Here is a 16,741-nt window from a genome sequence, read left to right as displayed (position 1 = left end):
AATGAATGACCCACATATTTGGAAGGGCAGAATGTGTTGTTTGGGATACAAGAAAGCAGCTGTCATCAATTCTATAGAGACCTTTCCCAGTGTCAGATGGAAAGCAAGGGGTTCCTACTATAGGGAGTTATGTTATGCCCTTGAATAGTGTGGAATGTTGTTTCTCTTTGTTTCTCTGGCTTGTAATTCTGTCTTTTTGGACTAGCAGGAGCCCTTACCTCAATCTCATCTATTTTTTCATTCAGGTGGTTGGAGTTGGGAGAAATTTGATAACTTTCCTTGGCCTCAGTACCCCAACCTATCAAAATGAGCTCCTTCTCTGACTGAGGAACAGCTCATGAAGGCAATAAAAACACTCCAGTTTGAAAGCCAATGGAAGACTGACCTTGTTGCGATGATCATCTCTGTGGGGTACTTGGCTTTCAGGATTTTGTTCAACTCAGTGGTTGCGGATTCTAGATGTTGGATGGCAGCAGCCTAGGGAGAAATGAGTGTTCAGCTCTTGAATCTCAGGACTGAGACATAGTCTGCTGCCCAGCTTTATCTCCTCATTATTTCTTACTCTTTACCAACAACTCAACTGCCTCACTGAAAATAATCACAATCAAATAATTCTTTGTGAAGGACCCCATAGATAATCTTAGATCTGTGGTCATTCTAAAAATAAGAGATGTATATTGTTTGCTGTCATTTAAATAATTCTCAAAAACTCATGGAGGTAAATTTTTGTTCCATATTTCAAATGAACAAACAAGCTCATATTGCATAGCTCGTAAATAATAGATCTGGGATTTGAACCCACATCTTTCCAATGCCAAAGTGTTACCTCTTATTATAATAATATTAGTAATAACAATAACATTCACTTATATAGTACTTACAATGTACCAGTCTCTGTTCTAAGCTATATATAAATATTTTCTTATGTAATCCTTGTAATAACCCCATTTCACAGAACAGCAAACTGAGGCACAGGAAAGGGGTACGCTGATAAGTGGCATAGCCAGGATTTGATTCCAGGTAGTCTGGCTCTTGAGTCGGTGTTCTTCCTCTCCGTGCCCCCACCCCCCCAGGCTTCATGCCCAGTGTGGAATTTGAACTCATGGACCTGAGATTGAGAGTCACATGCTCTACCAACTGAACTAGCCAGGAGCCCCGAGTCTGTATTCTTAACTACAGCTGCCTCTCTTCCCTCTCCCATCATCTCTTTCATTCAAATATCTACCAAGTCCTGGTGATTCTATTACTCCTATATGTCTTAAACATGCCCACTTCTTCTTATCCCTGTTACCACTTCACCAGTTCAAATCACCATAATCTTTTGCCTAGATAATTGCAGCATCTCCTCTCTTTTCTCCTTGCCTCTAGTCTTTATTCCTTCAATTGTTTTTCCATGTACCATGCAATTCTACTTCAAACCCTTCTAGTAGATAGCAGAATACTATCTATTAGATAACAGAAAGGATATATGGACACATATGTGATAAAGCAAGTATAGTGAGATTTAATGGTAGACTCTAGCATTTTATATATGTAGGTTTGAATACTTATTTGTACTATATATCTCAAACTTTAATATAATACCTAATAATATGTACTATGATATACTTATAGCAGATGGCCAATAAAATGTCATTTATAGGGGAACCTGGGTGGCTCAGTTGTTAAACATCTGCTTTTGGCTTAGGTCATGATCCCAGGGTTCTGGAATCAGGCCCCGCACCTGGCGCCCTGCTAGGCGGGAAGACTGCTTCTCCCTCTCCCACTCCTCCTGCTTGCTTTCCCTCTCTTGCTGTGTCTCTCACTGTCAAATAAACAAATAAAATCTTAAAAATGTAATTTAGATTGAAATAAGCTTTTTTATGTCTTTGAGAGTTACATCCTGTAGGCTAGAGTCCTAACTAATTCTACTATTGAGTTCAAGAAGCTGGTATGTTTGAAAATTCTCCTAATAATATAAGGAAAAAATTCTATAATTCTCTTTAGGGCAAAAGCCCAAACTTCCTACCATGGGTTACTGGGTTCTTCCTGGCCTGGGCCCTGATTTCTTTTCCAGCCTCATCTTTAGTCATTCTCTCTGCATTTCCCCTCCCTGACCCCAATGCTTTAGCCATTAATAAATGTATGTGAATATTCTATTCTGTTCTGTGAATATTCTATGCTCTGTCTTGCCTTTGGAACAACATACACTATTCAATCTGTCTGGAACAGGCCTCCTCTTTCTTAATATCCTGATTAACTCCCTCTGTTCCTTCAATCTTTTCTGAAATGGTGTTTCTGAGAATCTTTCCTTGATTTCCCCCAGATTGGGCTTGGTACACCTGCTGGGTGTTCACACCACTTTCTACTTACTTATATACTAACACTCATACTACTTTAGTAAAACTATTGTTTCTATTACTATGAACTCCATGACAGCATGAACTGTGTCATTCTTTTTTACCTACTAGTACATAAGAACAGCTCCTAGAACAGTATCTCACACATAGTAGGTAATCCAGAAGTATTTTCATATATAATTTGAATGAATGAATAAGTAAATGGCTGAATGAATTATATCCCCAGTGTCTAACACCGTTTCTAGTAAAAGCTGCTTATTGACATGTCTCTGGTCTTCAATGATCTTATGCTCATTGAGACCATGGACAATACAAAAGCTTCTCTCTGGGTTTGCCTTTTATTTCACTATGTAATAAAGCTGTTGGCTTGAATTACAGCTGGGCAGTAGTTACCTCAAATCGGGGTACATCCATTTCAACCTGTCCTCTTAGCAATGGGGTTTGTCTGGGAGTCTCACGGATCATCACACTCCATCTGAAATGAAGGTCAAGGACAGACAGATATTTAGGGCTCTGTTTTGTCACAGGCTGTCATCAATGCTTCACATAGCAAGAGAAAGGTCAAAATGTTTATGTAGTGAAGGAAGATGAGTTGTAGAGATGCCCACACTATCTCAGGTCATCTGATCTCAAATATACTACAAGTGGGGCCTCTGCCTCAGTACTTCTTAAAACCAGTGTGATGGAAAGAATTTCATCATAGGGTCAGAGGACAGTGCTTCTCAACCAGAGAGGTAACTATCAAGATCACTTCAGGTGCTTTTGTAACATAAATATGCCAGGGCCCAAGACATACTGAATAAGAGTCTTTGTGGTGGCTTCAGCTTGGTACCTTGAAAAAACTTCCCAGAATATCCTAATGGGCAGCCATAAATTAAATACTATGACCCAGCATTGACCCTATCTCTTTTCAGGAGATAGGATGGCAATACTCATTCTTCTCTAAAGCAGAGACAATCTAAGCCAATTATTTCTGAACCCTAAGTTTTTTGAGTTTCTTTGAAAAACTTATGAAGCTATAGAATGGTTTCTATACTATTCTGGAATAGAATAGAAAGATAGAAACATTCCCAAGGGGGAAAAATATGCTTACATAGATAATTAGCTATGCAATTTGAAGGAGGTTTACAGAACTCTTAAAATTTACCTGTGGGGCTCCTGATTTAGGATCTTTTAAGTTTGAACAGGGGCTTTAGTGATGTCTAAAAGAAACATGGTAGATCCTGACTTCCTAATAGACAAGGCCACCCAAAACTGCCCTGCACTGAAGCCAGAAAGGAATGAGGCTCTGTGAGGGAGGTTAGAATATTCATGATTGAGATGATGTAAATGAGAGTAATTGATATGGGACTGGAACAGGCACAATGACGTAATCATTCAGCCACTCACCTGTCTAGAATCCTCACACTAGCCTGCTCCACTCTGTTGAGTATGGTAATAGGTGACTTGTTTTTGTTCCAGAATGCACCCCAGCCTAGGACACGGGCCAGATCATTTCCAGTTCCAAGTGGGATGACTGCCAACTGACACTGCAAGAACAAAACAAGGAACCATTTTCAGTCAATTCTACCAAGATCCACCCATAAAAGAACCCAGAAGGTGCTCCTTGGGAAAGATAGTGGTCTAAAAACCAGTGGCAATAAGAGACTTCTGATTTTAGGAAGTGTAATAGGAAGATATTGATCCTAAGTGAACATTTTCCTGAAAAGTTTGTCACCACTTTTGGCAATGCAGAACGTATTCAGTGCAGGGAAAAGTTAGAATATGACAATATTTATAGCCATGCTTATGAAAGAGAAATATAGCCACAAATTTCCATCAAGCCTTGGCCAAAACGATAACGTGCCTCGGGAGACAAAGCTACTAAAGTCAGAAGAACAGGGAGCTAGCTATCTAGGGAGAGGGAGGAAAGTGAGAAGAAAGTTTCTGCTACTTTTGAGACTCAGGAAGGAAACTGGTGGCTTCAAGATGGATAGGAAATTGGAGTCTGAATGTGGCCTGAAGCCACTTCTTTTTTGCTTGCTCTCCTTTCCTTCAAATATTTACTTTGGGGCCTGGGGCATAAAGCACTGCTCATTCTTTCTGCTAACTCCCTCATTTCTCCTTCCCACAGAAAATGGTTTAGGTGGGAAAGCTTAGAGTGAGAATCTCCCTGTCAGGTTGACTATGAAACCAGTGGAAAACACGTGCTGTATAGATAAGGAGAGTGAAGACTAAGGACATTTTGGGATGAACAGGTCCATACCCACAGTCTCTCTAGCAATGATTGAACTGAGTCAGCAAGAACTCACCTTTTCATGTAATTCAAAGGCATCAATCAGAGATAAGACCCAGCTCACGCTGCCATCTCCACCACAAACCACAATGCGAAAGCGAGAAAAATTCTTGAACATGCATAGCCTGAAAGAAAGAGGGGAACAGGAGTCATTTCATGAACTACTAGGTTTTACAACTCTTTTCTATACTGTGCTGGGAGCTAAGGACTACTGCTTCTGCATCCTGCTAACAGGCTACCCACCTTCTTTTACTTAGCTCCTATCTCTCTGTGTACCTAACATTACAGGCAATGCTCCCATAGGCAGTCCTGGAGCTGAGGCCTTGCTTCAGCCCACCCTCTTCTATGCCTACCCTTGCTCTAGAAGCTACTCGTAACCTAGCCAAACCCACTTGCTGAGGCCCAAGAAGCCTTGTACAGTGGCCAGTGGCTTCACAGAAACCAGAGCTGAAACAGCCAGATGGTCCATAAGTAAAACAGGTCTATAGTGGAGATATATCTGTTTGGTCGCAGGAAAGAATGAGGGACAGGAAAGGTGAACAGCAATACCCATATGCCTCTTCCCCTGAGGCCAGGAGACAGAGTTAGACTTCTTCCAACCAGGAAAGGTGGAATGAATCTGAGAGCAGAACATGAGCTTGAAGGGATTTCTGGGAGAGGGCTAAAAATCCTCCAACTAGCCAACCCCAAATTCTCTGAAGTTATGTGTCTGCATCCTGACTTGATTGTGCCCAGGTACTAGAACTGATTCCAGAAACCCTTACTCTAAAATGTATAGTTCGAAGAGTCCCTTCTATATACTCAACTGTATCCTTTAGCTCATGCTTACCCGGCTTCAGGTCCACCCTTTGACAGGTCAAAAACTTGAGACGGGTTAAGGTACTGTTTGAATTTTCGGAGGAAGACGATCCCTTGGTGATCGCCGCTTTTGGAGTTGATGAAGATGAGAAGGGGACATGAACAGGCTGATGACCAATTGAGGTTCCAGAAGTCTGAAGACACTACTAATTGGCCTGATACATGCACACAACAAAAAGAAAAGGAGAAGAAAGAAAAGGGCCATTGAGATGGAAGTAAGAGATGACTTGACATCACATTTTGCAAAGACTTTTTAAAAACAGCTTTATTGAGGTATAATTGATAAACAAAGAATGGCACATATTTAATATATACAATTTAATGGGTTTAGATATATACAAACACCCATGATACGATCACCACAAGCAAGGCAAAAAGACATATCCAAAAACTCTCAGAGTTTCCTTATGCTCTAGTCTGCTGAGACTGAGAAGCAGAGGAGAATTCAGAGCACGACCCAAAGGGGCTCTCATTTAATGTCTGCCCAAGCTGTTGCCAGGCAAACAACATTTGCTGAGCAATTACTACATGCCAATCATCATGCTAGATACTTCTAGGGGTATAGCTCCTGTCCTCCAGCTGGGGAAACAGACTTATACACAGTAGTATGTTGGAACACAAAGATTAAGGAAATTGGTGCCACAATGAGGGATTAATAAAACACCATGGGGAACTGAAGAAGGAGAGGATTGAAAGCTGGAGAGGAGGATCAGAATACCAATTAGTTCTCTCTTTGCCTGGGATAGTTCAGTTCTCACAGTGAGAGGATATCAGGTAAGGAGAGAGGAGGGGGGGAAAGGCTGTCTTTTAGACAGCAGTTAATGACAGAGAACATATCAGTGTGGGAGGAAGAAGGGAAATTTAATCACCCCTCCAAGGCTCTGGCAGGGCAATCCCAGTTATCACACCAACTTTCAGGGGAAAAAAGACTATAGGGAAATTGTCTGAACAAGAGAGAGTCTTTTAATAATTCCTAACTCTGAAGTTCCCTATAGGGAAGTGAAGTTATAGCAGCCTAAATTGTCAGTGCCTGCCAGCTCATGCTGAGCCTTTGAGCCTGTTGGCAGGGAGACAGGCAGTGAGCAATGGCCCCCTAGGAGATGAGACAAATCGTGAGCCCCTAAACTCTGAGCTTTGGCTTGCCAGGGATACCCCAGCAAAAATAAATGCAAAGGGCAAACGTTATATGGCTCACTCCTGAATTGTGTATGATGTCCCATTTGTTGTAATTGGGGTGAAAGTGAGCCTGGAGGAATACTGCAGTCATGAGTAGATTTCATGGATGTTTTGCCTGGAAAAACTTAAAGCAGTCTTCCTCTATGGGCCAATTCCTACTCACTGGCCAGTAGAACTTGAAGGCATCCTTAGCCAGTTAGCCAGTCAGGCACCAAATTTTCAGGGCTTGTTAGTACTCACAGCTACAAGGGGAGTCTGCCATGTTCCTTCAGTAGCATATCTTGGAAATAGTTACTCTCCCTGAACACATTACCTGAAGGTAGTACCCTTTTCAATATTTGTTTTACAAAAGGTAGTATGTTGATGCAATGTTAGTTAAGACATTAATTCATTCATTCAACAAACATGTATTGAGGGCATTCTCTGTGCTTGTCCTTCTTATGTTCTGAGAATACAGTGGTGGGCAAGATAGAAATAGTTTCTGCTCTTGTGGAACTTATATTCTAATGGTGGAAAGCACAACAAAACAAAGTAATATAGAAAAGAACATGATATGAAGAAAAAGAAGTAAGGGAAACAGGATAGAGACTAAAGGGGTTGTTATTTTAGATGGGATGGTCAGGGACAGCTTCTCTAGGGAGGTGACATTTGAGATGAGACTTGAATGAAGTAAAAAAGTGAGCAATGCATATATGGGGGGGGGGAGAGGTTTGGGAGCAGAAGAAAGAATAAGTGGTAGGACCCAGAGAAGGGAGAATGTCTGGGGTATCTGAGGGCCACTGAACAGAATGGCATGACTATTGTGGAGTGAGTGAGGGGCAGACTGGCAGAAATGAGGTCAGAGAGATGGCAGAACCACACAAAATGACAATGAGATGTGAGGAAGCAGTTAAAAAATCAGGGTGAGACTGTTTAGTATAGTACAAAACATTAGGGGTCAGGTCATAAGATATATGAAGAAAATCATCAAAAAAGGCCATACCTTTTAATTTTTATTTTACTTATTTTTTCTTTTCTTTTTTTAAAAAAGATTTTGTTTATTTTTTGGACATGGAGAGAGACACGGAGAGAGAGGGAACACAAGCAGGGGGTGTGGGAGAGGGAGAAGCAGTCTTCCCACTGAGCAGGGAGCCCAGTGCGGGCCTTGATCCCAGGATCCCGGGATCATGACCTGAGCCAAAAGCAGATGCTTAATGACTGAACCACCCAGGCATCCCTTATTTTTTTCTTAAGGAGAGAGGGCATGTGCACACACATGGGTGGGGTAGTGTGTATGAGGAAAGAACAGAGGGAGAGGGAGAGAGAGAATCTTAAGTAGTCTCCGTGCCCAGGATGGAGACTTACTTCACAACATGGAGATCATGACCTGAGCCAAAATCAAGATTTAGACACTTAACCAACTGAGCCACCTTACGCGCTCCTAAAAAAAGTAGTAACGTTTTATGTGCTTGCTCCTCATCCAACCAGCAATGCAGGGATCAACTCATGGCCTGGCCTCAAGCTTACCTCTTCTTTGTTTGAGAAGCTGATTCTGCTCTGAGCTTCCTTTCCTTATTCAGCAACCTTCTGCTAACAACCTCCAGGGGATCATGTGACTTTGGGTATGTACTCCAGTGAAAAGATTTATGGAAACAGGTTGCTGCCAACATCTAGAGAAACTGTGAGCTATGCTTAGAAGCAAGGACTCCCCCTGCCAGAGGTCCTGGAATAGACCTATCTATGCCCAGTGATTTTTTTTTTAAAGATTTTATTTTTATTTTATTTGACAGAGAGAGAGATCACAAGTAGGCAGAGAGGCAGGCAGAGACAGAGGGGGAAGCAGGCTCTCTCGATCCCAGGACACTGAGATCATGACCTGAGCTGAAGGCAGCGGCTTAATCCACTGAGCCACCCAGGCGCCCCTGCCCAGTGATTTTTAACAGATGGGTTAGTCCCTTTCTAGAGGGGAGGCAGCAGTGGCACTGAGACCAACTACTGTGAGCTGTTTGGACCTCTGTTTCCTTATCTGCATAGTGGGCCGTTTGAAAAACTAACTTGTTTCCCAGTGTTGAGATGAAAATGAGATAGGAGCTACATTGATAAGAAAAAGAAATATAAATTGTTTCTTAAAGGTGAAAAGATGACCAAACTCATTCATAAATGAGAAATATACTGATTAAAACCAGGCCATAGTACCATTTTTTTCTTACCCAGAAAACTGGCCAAAAAAAAAAAAAATAGATGATACACTTGATTGAGGAAGACAGAAAATATGAACTCTTACTGAGGGTGGATGTGCAAAGTGACACAAGCCCTATGGGGGGCAAGCTGATAGCATCTATGAAAATTATAAATGCTTATGCATTATGGCCCAGTAATTACACTTCTGGGAATTTTTCCTATAGATTTATATGTAAAATGACCTGCATGAGATTGTTCATTGCAACATTGTTGTAATAGCAAGAGACCGAAAACTTTGAAATTAGAGGACTGCTCAAATAAATTATGGTATATATTCATATAATAGAGTATCTTGTAGCTGTAAAAAGGAATGAGGAAGCAATCTTCTGTTGATCAAAAAGATCTCCAAAATATGCTGTGAAGGAAAAAGAGAAGCAAGGTTCAGAGGAATGTGTATAGTATTAAAAAGGGAAGGGATAAAAATATATGTTTATATTTAGTAGTATATACAGGAAGAAATACTAGAAGCTATTCAATAAACTAATGGCAGCAATCAACTTTTTGTGAGTGGGGATTGGATGGGGCTATGGGAGACTGAGAAGATTGAGAGAAAGGATAGTAAGTTTTTACTAAACATGTGCATATGTGTTTCTATTTTAAAAAGTTTGAACCATGTGACTATATTAACTAATCAAGAATTAAATTAAGAAATAAGAAAAATAATTATGTTAATATTATATATAAATTACATAGCCATGAAGTTGTAGCTGAAATCATTTGTAGATCCATTTGGCAGCTTGGAGCATGGGCAGTCTTCTGCAGTGTACTTCTACAACAGAATGCAGCTGTGTGCCACAGCTGGTTGCCCTCCAGATTTATTCACTAACCTACAGCAAACATCTTAACTTCTCTGGGTGTTCATTTCTACATATGTATAATAGCATCATGTTGCAATGATTAATAAAATGATCCAGGATGGGGGTGGAAAACTGATATAAAAAGAAAATTCTGTAATTAAGCCAACTTAAACTTCAGTGTCAAACCTAATTTGGTCACAGATGGGAAGACAAGAGGAAGAAGTGCTGGCAGAAAGCTGTCCCTAGGAGAAGACAGGGACAGCAACATCTAGCATTTCCCCAGAGCATCTGAATTCGAGGAAGGCCAAGTTTGTCAAGGGAATCTTGTGAAGAAGGTGACAAAATTGTGTGGCATTGTGGGCTGGAATGTAGCAATATTAGGCAGATTCATAACCAGGTAAGTGTGCCCACAAAGTTGCTTTTGAATAGACTGATGTTAATTGTAGGGGGGTGTCCTCTACTGTTTTAATCAACAATTCAAATGAAAACATAGAAGACTTCTCAACTCTGAAGTACTCAAAGCTGGAGGGAAAGTTATTGGATGACAGAAAAAGGATTGAATGGGGTTCCTAGGTGGCTCAGTCATTAAGCGTCTGCCTTCAGCCCAGGTGATGATCCCAGTGTCCTCAGATCGAGCCCCATATCAGGCTATCTGTTTGGCGGGAAGCCTGCTTCTCCCTCCCCACTCCCTCTGCTTGTGTTCTCTCGCTGTGTCTCTCTTTCTGTCAAATAAATAAATAAAATATTTAAAAAAATAGAATAAAGATTGTGGGATTATGGACATTGGGGAGGGTATGTGATTTGGTGAGTGCTGTGAAGTGTGTAAACCTGGTGATTCACAGACCTGTACCCCTGGGGATAAAAATATATGTTTATAAAAATAAAAAATTAAAAAAAAAAAAAAAAAAAAAAAAAGAAGATTTAAGTTGACTTTAAACTCCAGATGGCTCAGCAGCCTGAAAGAGCTTTTCTTTTTTTTTTTTTTAAGATTTTATTTATTTATTTGGCAGACAGAGATCACAAGTAGGCAGAGAGGCAGGCAGAGAGAGAGGAGGAAGCAGGCTCCCTGCCGAGCAGATAGCCCGATGCGGGGCTCGATCCCAGGACCCTGGGATCATGACCTGAGCTGAAAGCAGAGGTTTTAACCCAATGAGCCACCTGAGCTGAAAGCAGAGGTTTTAACCCACTGAGCCACCCAGGCGCCCCCTGAAAGAGCTTTTCAAGAAAAATCTCATGCTTCTTTGAGCTGCATTAATACAAGCACAGTGCCGCAAAACAGGGGGTGTATAGTTTCTCTCAAATTTGTTCAGTTCATACCACAGAAGGATGTTAAATTAGCATAAGGATGGCTTACCAATCTTCTTCCTGTATTTTAAAACTATCTTTAACAAATGTTAGTTCATCTAACCCTCACAATGCACCTGAGTACAACTGTTATTGAAAGAAAGTCTCTCAAGAGTGAGATTCAATTGGATCAAGAATGTAGATGACTTGAAAGAAAGGCTCGAAACTAACTCATAGGGCATTAGATGAGATACTACACAAAAAGAATAGCTTAGCTCAGGTACTTCTAGGCGATATTATGTCATTGGTGGAAAGCAAAAGAAAGTAGCAATGCCTTTAGTTGATGATCTATAACAAGAATAAGAAGTGATGCATGAAGCACTGGGTGTAATACACAATGAATTGTGGAATACTACATCAAAAACTAATGATGTACTGTATGGCGACTAACACAACGTAAAAAATAAAGTTAGAAATAAAGAAAAGAAAAAATTCTTGTTAAAGAACAAAATAAAACAAAAGAATAAGAAGAGATATAGGATAAAAAAAACAAACAAACCCCCCCAAAACCGAAATTCCATAAGGACAAGAAGCACAAAGACCTTTGGGCTAATTATAAAGAAGAGTTTGCAGCCTCTTTATACCTATTTGGGGTGATTGGTGGGATGCTGAGATGGGCATCCTTCATTCTGCTTAGACATCTTCCCTAGGTTCCCCACTGGTGTGAGCAAAGTCTCAGATTTCAGGACTAGATTGACTTTCATGGCAGCTTGAGTTTGTTTGGGTGACTAATTTGCTACTTTTTCTCTTCTATCAATCCCATTTCCCCCCAGTCTCTTCTTTTTTCTATCCAGCCAAACATCTCTTATTTACCAAGTCATCCACTTCAACACCTCTCTAGTTAACTGTCTGGTAGATGACTTATGTGGGTAAATATTTGAGTAGATCTGAGAATAATATATGCATGCACCTCTGAGTGAAGTTAGCTTTGTGTCTATGCATGTCATTATGGGAACATATGAACATGCTTGCTTGAAGAAAACTGTGTGAATGGTTCATTCTTTGTACCAATGTCTATCTGGATGTATCTGTATTAGGGTTGGAAAATGAACTGGGAGAGACTAGAGTGTCTCTCAGTGTGTATATATGTGGGTGCACACATGTGCACATGTGCTATGTCTAGTTATAAAACTCCGTTGTAATAACTACAGAATCCTTGCCCCCTTCAGTTCTCTGACTGAAGAAACTACAAACTCTTCTTTCTTTTCTTTGCTGTCAGCCAATGCTAGCTCTTCTTTGATGACAAAGTGGGCAGCAAGCATCAATATGGGGAAAATTTTTAAGTCAATGAAATGCTGGTTCACTAATCACATCCAGACAAGTGGACATCCCACATGTCAGAGATGGGTAAATTAGTATATTAGTGAAATATAAGTGAAAACACTCCAGGCAGGGTTTGAACTTTAGCTCTAGTAAGTGAAATTGACCATATATAGAGTGAAGCTAACTACACAAACCGAAATTAATGGGCAGTGTATCTCTCTGCTGGCTTTGTGAAACAGTAGTGTCAGTTGGTAAATATATTAGACTTCTAAATTCTTTAGTGTTCGTAAAATAGGTCAGCTCTTTTTAGCTGTGATATGTGATTTTGATCTTCACAGTACCCATTACTTAATAATGAGTAATATAGAAGCAAATGAACAATTAAATGGCAAAAAGGAGAGTCCCTTTAAGGAAAAAGTGGGGAAGGGGAGGTATATTCAAAAAGGTATTGTCAGCGATGGCTAGAGTGAAATATCCTTGTGGGGGTCTACAGTTTTCATTAGGCTAGAAGACTAGTGATTTAATTTGTTGTCCTTTGGGGCTATGTTTCTTGATATTCAAGCCCTTTACGTATTATCACTTATCCTCCCAATACATAGTTATCATTCCCAATTAGATGTGGAAAGGGAAGCTCAGAGTATGTAAGTGACTTACTCAAGGTCACCTAGCTAGTAAGTGACTAAAACTCATGGTTGCTTGGCCTTTGTTTTTTTTCCTTTACATCATGTTGTTTCTAAGTCTCATCATTATTTAATAATAAAGACAAACACGAACTGGACAAAACATCCCTCTGCTTTGCCCCTGTTTTATCTGTTCTAACATCTCTAGACCTTCTGAGAGAAGACTCTATAGAAAGCTTACTCTTGCTGCATTTATTTCATTTCTGCCTCCTTTCTATGCAGCATCTTGCAATTAGTTGACTGTCCTAATATTTTCTGATCTCCAAGTGTCTCCAAGTGTAACTCCTTTGGTGCTTACCATATGCTACCTTAATCTATATATTGTCATACTATATCAATATCCTGGGTCAACAATAGCCATAAGCTCTGGAAATGTTCTTATATTGGATCTCTTTGTAGCCTTTCAGCACCTTAGGAAAGAATTCTCAATAAATCACTTGAGTTTAGGAATTGACAAAGCATCAACAGAGTATGCTGGGGCAATAATCATGCTAGTTTCAGATTTGGAGTCAACCTTGGTGTTAGTTTCCATTCTAAAAATAATATGACCTGGGCCTTTATGTATTTCTTCCTTGCCCACCTGGATGCAAGCAAACTTATTTTATGGATTATCTAGTGTCTGAAAATCATGAAAAACTGAAATCAAGTCTGATAATTCAGGAATAATTGAGACAAAGCCTACAGAGAACATGACCACATACATATATGCCATAAACATCAACAGTCATTATCCCAAAGGTCTAAAAAGAAACATGAGCTGTCTCTACATATATACACATTTCTACTTCTCCATTTACTGGTTGAAAATAATAATTTAATTAAAATTAATTTTAAAATTTCCCCAGTCTTATCACCTTTCCTCCTTCCCCAGTGAAATACATTCTGAGGTTAAAATTTGGGTACTCACCATCTCCTTTAGGGTCGCTGAGGGCAGTGGGAGGAATGACTGATGTTCGATGACTTCCAAACCAGCATTCCTTGGAAAACCGTCCCCGGCAGTCATCATGCACCTGAAACGACAAGAGAAGAACAGAGAAAAAAAGGGAGGGGAGAGAAAAGGATACAATTGATTAGTCTTGAGTTCCAGTTCCAAGATTTGAGTCCCCAGTGTTAACATCTCCCTTTCTGAGATTTGGTGCCATACACATTCCCCTGACTCAAACTGGACACACCCTTCCCAACTTCAGCATGCACTATCCTGAAGGTGGGCTCTGAACTCTGTTCCTTTCAAAGGTGGCTTTCAGAAGATACCCATCATAGGCATTAAGAAGATAGTAGCCATAGGGCACAATCTTAGTGGCCTACAGAATAGGAACTTACTTGCATTTTAAGAATACTAATCCTGTTGATATGCTATTACGCTTCAATCCTTACAACAACTCTGTATGGTAGGGAACATATTATTAGGTTCATTTTAGAAATGAGGATACAAAAGGTTGGAGAGGTGAAGAATCTTGCTCAAGGTCAAACAGCTGGGAAGTGGCAGAACTGAGATTCTGCTGCCTTTCCCACAAGTGGTCATATTTCCCAAATTTCTGATATTTTTAGGTACCATTTCCTAGACAATTTCACAGTTCTTAGAGGACATGAACCTGGCTTGATTGCACAAAAGCAATTAAAAGAGAGCCAGAAGACAACCAGAGTTGTCTCTCTCTCTCTCTTTTTTTAATTGAGACATAATTGACATATAACATTTTATTAGTTCCAGGTGTACAACATAATGATTTGATATTTATATATATTACAAAATGATCACCACAGTAAGTGTAGTTAATATCTGTCACCATACATAATTACAGTTTTTTCTTGCGATGGGAAATTTTAAGGTCTATACTCTTAGCAACTTAGAAATAGGCAAAACAGCGTATTAACTATAGTCACTATGGTGTTTATGATATCCTGATGACTTATTTATTTTATAACTGGAATTTTGTATCTTTTTTTTTTAAAGATTTTATTTATTTATTTTCTATAGAGAGATCACAAGTAGACAGAGAGGTAGGCAGAGAGAGAGAGAGAGGGAAGCAGGCTCCCTGCCGAGCAAAGAGCCCGATGCGGGACTCGATCCCAGGACCCTGAGATCATGACCTGAGCTGAAGGCAGTGGCTTAGCCCACTGAGCCACCCAGGCGCCCGGAATTTTGTATCTTTTGACCACCTTCACCTATTTTGCCCATTTCCCCCCTCTGCATATGCATGAGCTCATTTTTTAAAAAGTTCATATATATGTAAGACCATATAGTATTTCTCATTCTCTGTCTGACTCATATTATGTAGCATAATGCCCTAAGGTCCATCCATGTTGTTGTAAATGGCAAGATTTCCTTCATTTTTAGGGCTGAAAAATATTCCATTGCATATACATCTACCACATTTTCTTCATTCATACAGCACTTATGTTGTGTCCATATCTTGCTACTTAATGTTGTTTTCATATCTTGACTATTGTAAATGGTTGTTTCAGTGAACATGAAGGTGCCTATATGATTTTGAACTAGTGTTTTCATTTTTCTCAGATAAATACACAGAAATTGAATTGCTAGGTCAAATAGTAGTTCTATTTTTAATTTTTAAAGGAAAGTCTGCACTGTTTTCAATAGTAGTTGCACCAATTTACATTCCTACTGACAGTGCATGAGGTTTCCCTTTTCTTCATATCCTCATCAACATTTATTTCTTCTCTTTTTGATAATAGCTATTCTAACAGGTGTGAAGTGATATCTTATTGTGGCTTTGATTTTCATTTCCCTGATGATCATAGATGTTCAGTACTTTTCATATACCTGTTTACCATCTATATGTCTTCCTTAGAAAAATGTCTATTCAGATTCTTTGCCCATTTTCTTTTTTTTTAAATTTTTTATTTTTTATAAACATATATTTTTATCCCCAGGGGTACAGGTCTGTGAATCGCCAGGTTTACACACTTCACAGCACTCACCAAAGCACATACCCTCCCCAATATCCATAACCCCTCCCCCTTCTCCCAACCCCCCTCCCCCCAGTAACCCTCAGTTTGTTTTGTGAGATTAAGAGTCACTTATGGTTTGTCTCCCTCCCAATCCCCTCTTGTTTCATTTATTCTTCTCCTACCCCCTTAAGCCCCCATGTTGCATCACCACTTCCTCATATCAGGGAGGTCATATGATAGTTGTCTTTCTCCGCTTGACTTATTTCGCTAAGCATGATACGCTCTAGTTCCATCCACATTGTCACAAATGGCAAGATTTCATTTCTTTTGATGGCTGCATAGTATTCCATTGTGTATATATACCACATCTTCTTGATCCATTCATCTGTTGATGGACATCTAGGTTCTTTCCATAGTTTGGCTATTGTGGACATTGCTGCTATGAACATTCGGGTGTACGTGCCCCTTCGGATCACTACGTTTGTATCTTTAGGGTAAATACCCAGTAGTGCAATTGCTGGGTCATAGGTCTTTGCCCATTTTCTAATTGGATTGTTTGTTTGCTTTTTGCTATTGAGTTATATGACTTCTTTATATATTTTGGATATTTACTTTTATCATATATGGGATTTACAAATATTTTCTCCCATTCAGCTGCTTGCCTCTTCCTTTTACTGGTGGTTCCTTTGTTGTGCACAAGCTCTGCATTATTTTTTCCAAATTTTTACCTAAATTATAGTTAGTTAAAATATAGTGTAATATTGGTTTCAGGAGTATAATTTAGTGATTCAACAATTACATATAACACCCACTGCTCATCATAACAAGTGTCCTTCTTAATACTCATCATCCATTCAACACATCTTCCATCCACCTCCT

The 16,741-nt window shown here is 39.7% G+C and overlaps 1 protein-coding gene across 1 annotated transcript in view; it reads right to left on the bottom strand.

Moving 5' to 3' along the window:
• The window catches only part of DGKK (diacylglycerol kinase kappa), a 171,460-nt gene that overhangs the window by 39,950 nt on the left and 114,769 nt on the right, over positions 1 to 16,741 (bottom strand). Inside the window, exons 8-13 of the mRNA XM_059385658.1 lie at positions 13,860 to 13,962; positions 5,444 to 5,627; positions 4,631 to 4,739; positions 3,729 to 3,868; positions 2,733 to 2,814; positions 386 to 477 (exon numbers count right to left, since the gene is read on the bottom strand). Of these exons, the coding sequence (XP_059241641.1) occupies positions 386 to 477; positions 2,733 to 2,814; positions 3,729 to 3,868; positions 4,631 to 4,739; positions 5,444 to 5,627; positions 13,860 to 13,962 (710 nt within the window). The remainder of the gene's footprint in view (positions 1 to 385; positions 478 to 2,732; positions 2,815 to 3,728; positions 3,869 to 4,630; positions 4,740 to 5,443; positions 5,628 to 13,859; positions 13,963 to 16,741) is intronic.

This window comes from Mustela nigripes, chromosome X, assembly GCF_022355385.1.
Source record: "Mustela nigripes isolate SB6536 chromosome X, MUSNIG.SB6536, whole genome shotgun sequence".
NCBI classification, from domain to species: Eukaryota; Metazoa; Chordata; class Mammalia; order Carnivora; family Mustelidae; genus Mustela; species Mustela nigripes.
The sequence above is the reverse complement of the archived record's forward strand: the minus strand, read 5'-3'. Positions and strand labels throughout refer to the sequence as shown.